The sequence below is a fragment of the Aquarana catesbeiana genome, linkage group LG13 (genome assembly GCF_042186555.1).
Source record: "Aquarana catesbeiana isolate 2022-GZ linkage group LG13, ASM4218655v1, whole genome shotgun sequence".
NCBI classification, from domain to species: domain Eukaryota; kingdom Metazoa; phylum Chordata; class Amphibia; order Anura; family Ranidae; genus Aquarana; species Aquarana catesbeiana.
In genome coordinates this window covers 107,397,701-107,409,514 of record NC_133336.1, presented here as the reverse complement: position 1 = coordinate 107,409,514, position 11,814 = coordinate 107,397,701, and the positions used below count along the sequence as shown (strand labels likewise).

At 39.8% G+C, this 11,814-nt stretch overlaps 1 protein-coding gene across 1 annotated transcript; it reads right to left on the bottom strand.

Annotated features, from left to right (window-relative positions):
• Window positions 1-3,527: 3,527 nt before the first annotated feature.
• On the bottom strand, window positions 3,528-11,063 carry ACTC1 (actin alpha cardiac muscle 1). The gene is made up of 7 exons (XM_073610315.1): window positions 10,909-11,063; window positions 8,751-8,895; window positions 7,542-7,866; window positions 6,314-6,475; window positions 5,238-5,429; window positions 4,213-4,394; window positions 3,528-3,811 (listed from the first exon to the last, which is right to left on the bottom strand). The coding sequence occupies exons 2-7, from the start codon at window positions 8,877-8,879 to the stop codon at window positions 3,668-3,670; spliced, it is 1,134 nt and encodes a 377-aa protein (XP_073466416.1). The 5' UTR covers window positions 8,880-8,895; window positions 10,909-11,063; the 3' UTR covers window positions 3,528-3,667.
• Window positions 11,064-11,814: the final 751 nt, after the last annotated feature.

The window sequence follows — 11,814 nt, the reverse complement described above, 5'->3', positions numbered from 1 at the left end:
TTTGATCTTCTCCGTTTTAGTTTGGTCAGAGATTGTGGCACGTACTGTGTGGCGAGAGGCCACATCGGTGGAGAAGATCAACAAAGCTCGAGTCAAGGTCAATAAGGAGGTGGGGAAGTTTTTCGTTAGGAATGGGGGCTTGGTGGTCAGGCACTTAAACTTGGAGTCTGAGACATGGCAGTTCCTGAGGGGTGATTGAGTTCACCTCAATGCTGTGGGCACAGACTTGTGATTTCTGGGACTGGAGGATGGAGTGCAGAGGGCTTTTCGGGTGTGGCGGGGCGCGCGGGTGTAAGGAGTCACACCTGAGGCACTGTGGCATTTTGGGGTCCTTGCCGGCGGTATAATTCGGTTCATTTGGGTAAGCGGTGGGGAACCATCTCAGGTATGGTATCCTCGAATGGGAACGGTTCACTGTGTAGTGACCAGGTAGCATTAAGGACCCTGGGTGGCTGAGGTCAGCTGGGTTTAGGCCCTGATCTATAAGTCGCGGCTGGGGTTGCAACTCAGCTAGCTGGTGCCTCTGACACAATAAAAGGGTATGGATATATTGGTACCTTCAAGGACCTCAAATCATTACATCTGGTTTTGGTTATTAAATATTGTGTTGGTTAATTATGTTGGTTAATTTGAATAAAGTTGTGTTGTTAATAAAAGGCCGTGTTCGGCCATTTTACCCCACCTCAGGTGTTGCATGGTCTTTTATGTCAAGGTAAGGGGGTTATGGAGGTCATAAGGAAAAGGTAATGAGTATGTTGGAAGGTTAGCTCTTAGCTACCCTAGTCAAGAAAGGACCGTAACTGAGCAGGAATGCAGTCAGCGGAGGGGGGACATGACAGGATGTTAAGGCCAGCCTAGCAACTAAGGGGTTAAGGGACTTATTTGTATGTAAGGTTGAGGGGGGCTATTGAGGTATTAGCTGCAGAAGGGGGGTGGGGCTTTAACAGTGTCTGAAGGAGCTGGGGAAGAACATCCCTCCCTCCTGCCCCTTACAATTATGTTTGGTCTTTGGTTGTATATGTGTTGGGCATTTTGGGGTCCTTGGCAGTGGTATAATTCGGTTCATTTGGGTAAGCGGTGGGGTACCATCTCAGGTATGGTATCTTAAAGTGGGAATGGTTCACTGTGTAGTGACCAGGTAACGTTAAGGACCCTGGCTGGCTGAGGTCAGCTGGGTTTAGGCCCTGAGTCTATAAGTCGCGGCTGGGGTGGCAACTCAGCTAGCTGGTGCCTCTGACACAATAAAAGGGTATGGATATATCGGAACCGTCAAGGACCTCAAATCATTACATCTGGTTTTGGTTATCAAATATTACGTTGGTTAATTTGAATAAAGTTGTGTTGTTAATAAAAGGCTGTGTTCAGGCTATTTTACCCCACCTCAGGTGTTGTGTGGTCTTTTATTTCAAGATAAGGGGGTTATGGAGGTCGTAAGGAAAAGGTAATGTGTATGTTGGAAGGTTAGCTCTTAGCTACCCTAGTCATGCATTTTATAGTCTTATGTGCAGTCTTTATAAACTGATTAGAAAGTGAATCAAAAAATACCATCTGCACAGTTATCCACCAAGTGTTAATAATACAAAAACAAAATTGAATTGTGAACTGCCTCTTATGCTGTTATGTGCTCCCACACCACCAGACTAATATTAATATGTAGATAGTGCCACACAATATGTATATGCCAACAAAAAATTCTACAGTATAAAAAATGACATGCATGCTGGAATTTTTTCACCAAACCACCTCTTGGTATGTTTATTGAGGTGATTTGGCAAAAAATGTCAATAACCCAAAGTATTTTTTATTTTATAGTATTTTTGTTGACAATATACATATTACTTTGCAGCACTATCTACATATTACAGTCATTATATACAGTATTTTTTTAGATTTACCAAAACTATACAATGTGATGGCCTGTCTAAGCAAGCTATTCTATTTGCATGCAGTTAAGTAGGCTCTTGCACTCCATAGTAGTTGGTAGAACTAAAGGAAACTGTACAATCAGATAGTAGGGTGTATGGCCTACTTCAGGCTTCTGCACAAATTGGTAATGCAATAGCGCACTGCATAAAAAACACTTATGAAATGGCACTATTCTATTAGGTGGTACAGTTGACATGTATATGGTAAGATATTGTACACAAAATCCTGCCGTTTCTGGGTGTTGATTTCTTGAAATCAAGGTCACCACATGTCAAAACACATAAAAACTGGTTGAAAAAAATATGTTTTTATTCAATACATTTTTAAACATAAGCACATCAAGACCTCATTCCAAAACCATCAGGTTTTTACGTAGCACCGTTTGATTTTAGGTGGAAACCATGAAGTAATGGCTGGGGGCTGCCATTGCTGACCTCCTTATTAAAACATTTTATTTGACTGGCCGGTGTGGACCCACTAGCTTTTTTTTATTATCTGAGGCATCAGCCTAAAACAAGTAGTAAAGTCAGAATAGTCATACGTCTTTAAATGAAAACTTGTGCATCATTGATTTCAAGAACCGAAGGTATACTAACAGTGAGGCAACTAGTATTTTCATAAGCTATGTTTGGCATTGACAGCTTAAAACCTCTCTCTTCTGATAGGATCCTTTATATAGCCAACAAGAATATGTCTCTCTGGGAAGCAATGAGTTTTCTGGTGTAATAAAAATGGGTTAGGATACACGAGCCTTCATAACCATGCAATTCAAATTTCTGAACACCTCTTGTGAGGCCCAGGGCAGTTGTTCTTTTGATTCCTACTGATAATGTTTCTTGCTGTTACCAGAATTTAAAAAAATAATTTTTTTTGATCTAGTATTACAATAATTCATTGATCATTATTAAGGCACATGTAAAGATTTGGCTAATTGGTGCTACTATGGAAAACAGTGAAAGACAAAGTTTTGTGGTTGCTTTATGTATGCAATATTCTAATAGGGCAGCACAGTGGTGCAGTGGTTAGCACTTTCACCTAGCAGCAAAAAGGGTCACTGGTTCGAGTCCTGATCACGACACCATCTGCCTGGAGTTTGCATGTTCTCCCTGTGCCTGCGCGGGTTTCCTCTGGGTATTCTGGTTTCCTCCCACACTCTAAAGACATGCTGGTATGGTAATCAGATCCTGTCTAAACTGGCCCTGGTATGCATATGTATGAATGTGAGTTAAGGACCTTAGGTTGTAAGCTCCTTGAGGGTAGTGACTGATGTGAATGTACAATATATATGTAAAGCGTTGCGTAAACTAACCTGAAATAAAATAAAAAAATAAAAAATAAATAGTGCTCAGTCATAGGTATTGCTCTCAGTATATTACATTCTAATTACAATCAATGTAATAGGGAACTAGCATACCTATTTTGTTTTTCTGCATGCATGGACCCAAAACGCAATGGCTCAAGTGGTCCAGCCCTCAGCTGCACTAATTTTTATTTTTTTCCCCAAGAATCTGTCAGACAACATAGCCAAGCCTTCAGAAGATGGTTCCGTTTATTTTGCAATAAAGCATCCCAGTCAGAGAAAATAAGACAGGCAAACGCTGTTGAACTTAATAACGGCACTTGTTTTATTTATAAAGTAATAAATATGATGGAGTGTAAAACTGTACAGTGGCTGCCCATGTATTCTTTGTCTTGAGTCGGAGGTACTGTGTACATTTGAACGAAGGAGAATGTGAACAGTTTAGAAGCACTTCCTGTGCACAATGGAGGGTCCAGCCTCATCATACTCTTGTTTGCTGATCCACATCTGCTGGAAGGTGGACAGAGAAGCCAGAATGGAGCCACCAATCCATACGGAATATTTACGCTCAGGTGGGGCAATGATCTATGTAAAAAAGAACAGAAGAGGATGAGTAAAGTATTCTTAATCAGAGTCACTGTGCAGCAACCCCTCTATAGGTATAATAGTCTACCAGTTTGATCTTATAGATATTTGATCTTATAGATGTTTTACATAAAATATGTATGATAACATCTATATGACTGAGACTGTGGTTCTCAGTTCATATAAACTAAAACTTAGTTGATTAGCATGTAAAAGCCCCCATCATTCTTTAAACGTAAATACATTATACTTTTTTCTTCCTTTTTTAAAAAGAAGGTTTATTTTCTCTATTCAGAATGTATGGTTGTACATTACTAGTAATATAGGATGTTCTATGAGTCTGGGTCATTTGTTTTGGCATTGTAATATTGTAAACTACCTGGTTTATATTGAAAGCTTACCTTGATCTTCATTGTGCTGGGGGCCAGGGCAGTGATTTCCTTCTGCATTCTGTCAGCAATACCAGGGTACATAGTGGTACCACCAGACAGGACGTTGTTGGCGTACAGGTCCTTGCGGATATCAATGTCGCACTTCATGATGCTGTTGTATGTGGTCTCATGAATACCAGCAGACTCCATACCTGGTAATTGCAAGTAAAAGAGGATTATGATTTGTGTGAAAATAGTGGTGATTGTGAAGAACAGGTGCTGATAATGTACTGTGTTGGATTAACAAATGCTGCCAAATGGACAGCAACTGCCTACATAACTTAACAGGTGACAGGGCCTGAAAATGATAAAAGGGTCTTTGTTGAAGTCACAGCTTGTGTTGGCTGTGAAGAATGGTATGAAAGTTCTTTTATGTGTCTCAAACGTTAATCAGCACTTAACTAGACAGGATTTAAAATAGAGCAATGCAGCAACCATCATACTATGCAGCTTATAGTCTCTTAGGTAAGATCAGGGGAATTGAGAGGTCACATTGTCTTTAGGTGTGTGATGTAAAGCATTATAGGTGGTGGGGGGCTGATATTCTGAATCAATTGAAAACTTCAGTGTAAAATGATTTCTCCTGACCGCTCATATTCCTCTTTGCAAGGGTTTAATACTGGGTCTCCATACATATCAGCTAATAAGATAAATAAGTCTTAACATTGCATCCTATTTTTTTATGGCCATAGAATGAAGGAGTGTTGGATTCATTGTTGATATTAGATAGTAATGGAAAATACTTCATATTTATGGGCAACGTGTACAAACATCCTTTTGGTAACCAATCTCAGCAAAACAATTCGACGTCAGTTTGTATACATATAGCTGATTGCTGTCATTGCTATGAGACTAGGTTATGGAAGGATTGTCTACATAAACCTGTACACTCAGCCTATCTGCTGTTATGCACCGACTGTTTAGTAGGCAGATCTTCCAAACACCTCTTGTGTCTGTGAGCAGATCAGTGGTTAGATTCTAGTTGCACAGCTTACCAATGAAGGAAGGCTGGAAGAGGGTCTCAGGGCAACGGAAACGCTCATTGCCAATGGTGATGACCTGGCCGTCAGGCAGTTCATAGCTCTTCTCCAGGGAAGAGGAAGAGGCAGCAGTTGCCATCTCATTCTCAAAGTCCAAAGCCACATAGCACAGCTTCTCCTTGATGTCACGGACAATTTCACGTTCAGCTGTAGATAGGAAAAATATAACGTTATTAAATTAGAGTTTTGATATGCAGGGAACATTTGCAGTAACCATTACTAGGGCATTTAGAATACAGGCACACGTATGCATTTTAAAGTATTGAGTTCAACAAAAATCCTGCTTGCTACATCTGAGGTGAGGTTTCCAGCAAAGCACATATTTCTAAGGCATAAAGCGTAAACCAAGTGTAAAATGTATCTTAAAACACGGAGCTCTGCAACCACAGCGCTTTAAAATGCAGAAATGAGGTTGTAGCCTGAAACTTCGTTAAACCTCAGTGCAAATCCCCCCTGCTTAAATGTATTGGCAGTGCATAGTATATGGGTTTCTTTTGATGAACTATAAAATGGTGATTTACAGTAACACAAAAACCCATTAGATTTATCTTTTATTAGTCTAAATTACCAAGCCTAATGAAAGATAGCGTTTAATTGGCTGCTTTGAGTTAATGCTAGTAAGGGTAATGCATATTTTTTTTTTATATGCAATATTCATAAATGAACATCAGCCTTCTTTATGTAACTTGAAATATAAGTAAGACAATTCTGCATTCATAAGGCAAGAACATCTTGGCTTTGCCCTAGGTTGTCATGAGTTTCACTGGTATGTAATATGAGATTTGCGTAGTAGTTACATAATGTTTCAAATCCCAAGATATACATTGCATGTGTATCACAGAGCCATGCTAGTCTTCTGACTGAAGCTACTGTAAGTTATTGTGCCGTAGGCACTAAAAGTGTAATTAAAGATTCCTGTTATGTGTGACATTGCTTCTGCACTGCCTTGAAGCTGGCTCTAAGGATTAAAAGAGATGTTGGGCCCTACAGTAAATGCATTCTTAGAAGCCAAAAGATGACAGAAAACTTGCCTGTGGTCACAAAAGAGTAGCCACGCTCAGTCAGGATTTTCATGAGGTAATCTGTGAGGTCCCTGCCAGCCAGATCGAGACGCATGATGGCATGGGGCAGAGCATACCCTTCATAGATGGGGACATTGTGTGTGACACCATCACCGGAGTCCAGAACGATACCTGGGAATCACAAACAAAAGTAAATAGATGAAGTAAAATCGGACAGATTTCTAGAGTAAATATCTCTGCACTGTGGGCCAAGCACTATGAACAGCGTAAATAGAAATTCAGCACATAAGCTGCTGCAAAAGCTTTCTGTTGTATGTTTGCAAGACCAGAGTAGGTACAGGGACAGCCACCTGGCAAAGGTGGAGGATAGTAGGAAGCACTAAGTGACACTATGGGGAATTAAAAAAATCCTCAAAATACAAAGCCACCTGAGCATGTAGTGCAAAATACTTTACTGCAGTGAACAGAAAACGGCAGCGAACAAGTGTGCCGACAGATTGCTTGCAAGAGATAGATTATGACACTTGCAGTTGTATTCCTCTTTCTTATCAGCCTACTATCTTTAGGGATTTACATAAAAAGAGCAATAGAGAAATTAAAAGCAATTACTGCTACTTCTCTCTCTTCTGTTTGTAACAGATGTTTCTACCCCTGTGTTCAATGCAAGGCAGCATGGGGTCACATCGCTTCACTCCCCCCTTCTCTGTAAAATGCTATTTTGGTAAATATATGCCATGATTTCTGTACCACAAAATAGGCTGGATTCAGAGACAAGATGTTTGTGTCAACAGTGTAGGAAGATTAAGCCTTCCTTAGCATTCTGCTTGCACTTGCAATGAATTAATTTGACTTTTGTGCATCACTAAGGGTTGGTTTGAAATAGAGAACAAAAACTGCCAATTTGTTGACCTCATCAAGACTAAGGTTTTTCTGTAGCGTCTAGTTTATGATTCTGTACTAAGAGAAGTACTATGTGTTGGACTAAATTATTTAACACCTTAACTTTCAGCAGGAGAGATGTTTGATATTAGTATTTTTTTTTTAAATGTTGGAAAAGCAGTTAGCATATCAGACAAAGGAATATAGAAAAAAACTAGAGCAAAGAGAAATTCATATTAGCCATAGAGTCAACATGTTATGGGTATCTAGACACTTTTCTCTCATTTTATGTTGAAATGTTAGCTTAGTCTCATATCTTCTGTCTTTATTACACAATACATCGCTTTTTAGTTCTCACCTGTGGTACGACCGGAGGCGTAAAGGGACAGCACAGCCTGGATGGCAACATACATGGCTGGGACGTTAAAGGTCTCAAACATGATCTGGGTCATCTTCTCACGATTAGCCTTGGGGTTCAGGGGGGCTTCAGTGAGCAGGGTGGGGTGCTCCTCTGGGGCTACACGGAGCTCATTGTAGAAGGTGTGATGCCAGATCTTCTCCATGTCATCCCAGTTGGTGATGATACCATGCTCAATGGGGTATTTCAGAGTCAGGATACCTCTCTTGCTCTGAGCCTCATCACCTACATAGGAGTCCTTCTGACCCATACCAACCATGACTCCCTAAAGTAGGGAAAATGGAAGACTAAAGTTAAAAAAAAAAACACTGGCACTTACAAAACACAGAACATATTGTAACATTATGTTGATAATAGTACATATTTCACATTTAGAAGTCTGTGTCATGGTGTGTTTATAACTTCAGATTAAAAAAGCTTTGACCTACAACTCAAGGTGACAGGATCATTACTCAGCTGGCATTATTTTAATTTGACCCTTTAAGCTGCCCAGCTGCCTATGACCCAAGCACCAATGGGCCCAGTAAATTCCCTGTGGGGAACTTGGCAGGGCAGCAGTAACTGATACTAATGGGCTGTTGGCAAAGCTTAATTCTAATATGCTTAGCTTCCCCTCATGAGCATTTGGATGTTAGAAATGCTCCCGCTGTTATTTCAGCTATGGCAGCGCCATTCAAAGTGTGCCAGCGTTAACTGTATAACAAGGCAAATTTCACCCAGCACACAGTACGGTAGGAGAATATAAGCAGGCTCAAAGCTGCCTATTAATAACTGGCTCATCTTATCACTGAACCTTGCAGGACAGGGCCTGTGCATTTGCTATATTTATCTTCCAGTAGTAGAAAAACGAGGAAAGATTAAGAGCTGCAGATACTGAGGCTTGTTGCAATCAATCTGTGAATTATTCAACTATTGTGTCTCATTGGCCTACAGAGTCTTCTATACCACTCTATTTATACTTTTTTGAGAGATTTTTAGAAAAGCCTTGATACTATATTAAGAATTTTTTTTGTGATTGTTTGCCTCTTAGACCTTGAAATTTTGCTTTTAAAAAACCCTTAAATACAATTTCAAGGTAGGCTAGTTCTCCATATCACTGTCTGGTATGCCGTTCAAATATTTTAAGTATAGTGAGAAAAGGTTGCGTACCTGATGACGAGGGCGACCAACGATTGAGGGGAACACAGCACGAGGAGCATCATCCCCGGCGAACCCAGCCTTTACCAGCCCTGAGCCATTGTCGCATACCAAGGCGGTAGTCTCCTCATCGTCGCACATGTTGGCAGGTTAAGTTCTGTAAACAGGTGAAAATAGAAAAGACTTAGAAAAGACTCAGAACTGACTTTCTTTTAACATGCACAGAGCTCAAGCGCGGCTAACAAAAGCAGTACATATATTTGAATACCGGACTATAGTTTACATTATTTTTTGTATAAATGTATATTTTAGCACTTAAAATGTGGCAATGTACTGGTACATGGGAGACAACTACAGTTGCCATCAATAATGAGCCATGGCAACTGTAATTGTCTACCATTTCCTAGAACATTGCAGCACTTCATCCCCACTAAATGACCCAATTTACAAATATACTCTATATTTTAAACTAAATAACCCAATGTACATATAAATATTTTATGTCTACTTTGTTCTACACAGTTGATTAGTAATGAAAAGATCCACATTACAACATTAAATCTCAGCTATACTGCGCAGATCATCCTTAAAGTGTATCTAAAGCTAAAAGTTATTTCCAGGTCTTCGGATCGGGTATGAGATAGTTCTAACCCCCCTTTTTTCCTGTCTGTGTCCCATTGCAGAGATTCCCTTTTATTTCCTGTTTTGGGGACACAGCAAGAAGTGAGAGGAAACATCTTCAAAGGGAGGGAATAAGGGGAAATGCCCTGTTAGTTGTCAGCGTTAGAAGATTTCTTCTCTGCTTCTGTTACGGTGACAGCTTTACATTTTATATTTCACATGGCCTTCTTAGTGTCAAAGTCCCTAAGTCACCTGGACAAATAGTGAAGGTGTGGGGGGGACACAAACAATAAAAACTTGACAGAGGTAATAACTATTCCGCACACTGTTAAAAACGGAGCAAAAAAGTATTGACTAGGGTTATACTCTAAAGTGCAAGCGTTGCTCAGCCTGGGTTTGTTTTTGAATGATCCATTTAAATGAATCTAAATTGTTATATCAGCTGCCATTGTAATCTGAAACATTTTTTCCTCTAAAATCAAAAAAAGGTTTGGTACAAAGTAAAAAATCAGCTTGAATTCAAATCATACGATTGGTAAAATAAATATATCAAATGTGCTTTTGCAGCCCCTCCTGTCCTTGTAACCCTAGATCTTCATATATCAAGGAGCAGCTGTCTTCCACACACCAACCCTGACTGTTCTTCACTTCTCCAGTCCGGACATACTCATCCACACAACATTCCTATGATCCCTCTCAAGCTTGTTAACCTCTTCCATGCAGTAAGTAACAGCATGAAGGAGCTGAAAAGATTAATGTGATTTGTTTTTGTACAATAGCTGAACTAGAGGTTAAATCTTGTGATTTTAACCATTAAAACTAAGAAGGGAAATTTTGGCAGACTATGAAAAGTTTTGGGTATTTTGAGGTCATCTACTTTAAATTTCAATGGGGCTAGTGCTGCATACATGTAAATAAAGCAGTACTCCAAAGACATGCTGGTAGGTTAATTGGCCCCTGTCTAAATAGGCTCTAGTATTTGTATGTATGAATTAGACTCTCCTTGAAAACAGGGACCAATCTGATTGTACAATATATAATGTAAAGCGCTGAATAAGTTGTCAGTGCTATATAAATAACTATAATAAATAAAATATGAATCATTAAAAAAAAGGAAGTAGTTATTCCTCAATGAACCATATCCCATTTTATTACTCTATTTTATGTTGCTATAGTTTATTAACTAAATAGTGTCCCACTGACAATGTCCCATTTTAGTGGTATAACTAGAATAAAAATCTATATGTGACAGCTGCAGATTGCTGTCATTGCATAATTAAGAAGAACGGCAACCAGTTAAAATCTGTTTAAGACTAAAATGTAGATTTCCTTGAATACGTTCAACCTTTACTGTCGGGTAATCCTGCTCTGTTCAGACCTTTAAATATAAACCAGTTTTCTTGTATTGAACTAAAAGAAAAAAAAAGTTTGTTTCAAAATAATTCCAAAAAAATCCGAGCTTGACTTGATTGTCCCAGTAGTCTAAGTGTTGAAATCCATCTGACGGGAAGAAGCAACAAGCCACCTATAGGTCCCTGCTGGTACTCACCTGGTCAGCACAAGAGAGCTGGCTGCTGTGTTCGAAATTGGCTGGGTGCTGCCTTGGGGACTGAGTTGTCAATTTATACTCTGCCTGAAGATGTAGAGTCAGTAGGGAGCTCCACAGGGAAAGGCAGGCGGCCTCTCCTTATTTGGTAGCTTCTGGGCCATTGAGTAGCAAAGAAGCCATTAATGGAGTAGGTGAGGGGGAGGGCAGGGTCCGTGGACCCCATAGCCCATGTATGGAATGGGTGGAGGTGGGGAGAGCACTACGAGGGATCGCCAAATAGGGATTCCCAAAAAAGCATGTCTGCTATGCAGGGTGACAAAAAAAAGCAACACAATGAAAGAAATAGTACAGAATCAGGGACTGCTTAGGGAGCAGACAGGTGCAACACAATTGCAAAGGGAGGGGTAGTGAGTAAGAGATCAAGTCACCAGGGAGCTGCAGACCAGGGTGATTTGTGCTCTGCTTAATGAGACCTTGGACAGCAGCTTAATTTGCCAGTGACTTATACATTAATAATGGAATAAAAAGGCTGTTAACTAGTAGAGAGAGAACACTGAGCATTTCAGAACACAAAGTAGTTCACACATTTCTTGAGCCTTTGCCAGGAAGTTGTAACAAACAGGCTAGCAGAGGTGAGACATTAGGTCCATAATATATTGCTATTGTAATCCTCTTAATACTTCTGGGGCCTACAGTCAAAGGTGTTAAAGCCCCTTATTTCTAGCATATCCTGTGTGCATTCATCATGTCTCATTTCCATGCTTTTAAAAAAAGTAGAGTAAATACACACGTAAAAGTCATTAAAAAAAAAGTTATAGCCACGAAAGGGTTAAACGAGTACACAATCATTGAAAAGCTTGCACTCTGTCAGGTTTGAAGTTTTCAGAGGATATCATATATGGAAAT

Coding starts and splice junctions, on each gene's coding strand:
- ACTC1 (XM_073610315.1), bottom strand. CDS start 8,879: ATGTGCGACGATGAGGAGACTACCGCCTTGGTATGCGACAATGGCTCA. Junction 7,867..8,750: donor TTGGTCGCCCTCGTCATCAG/GTACGCAACCTT, acceptor TCCCTACTTTAG/GGAGTCATGGTTGGTATGGG. Junction 4,395..5,237: donor CTTCCAGCCTTCCTTCATTG/GTAAGCTGTGCA, acceptor TGCAATTACCAG/GTATGGAGTCTGCTGGTATT.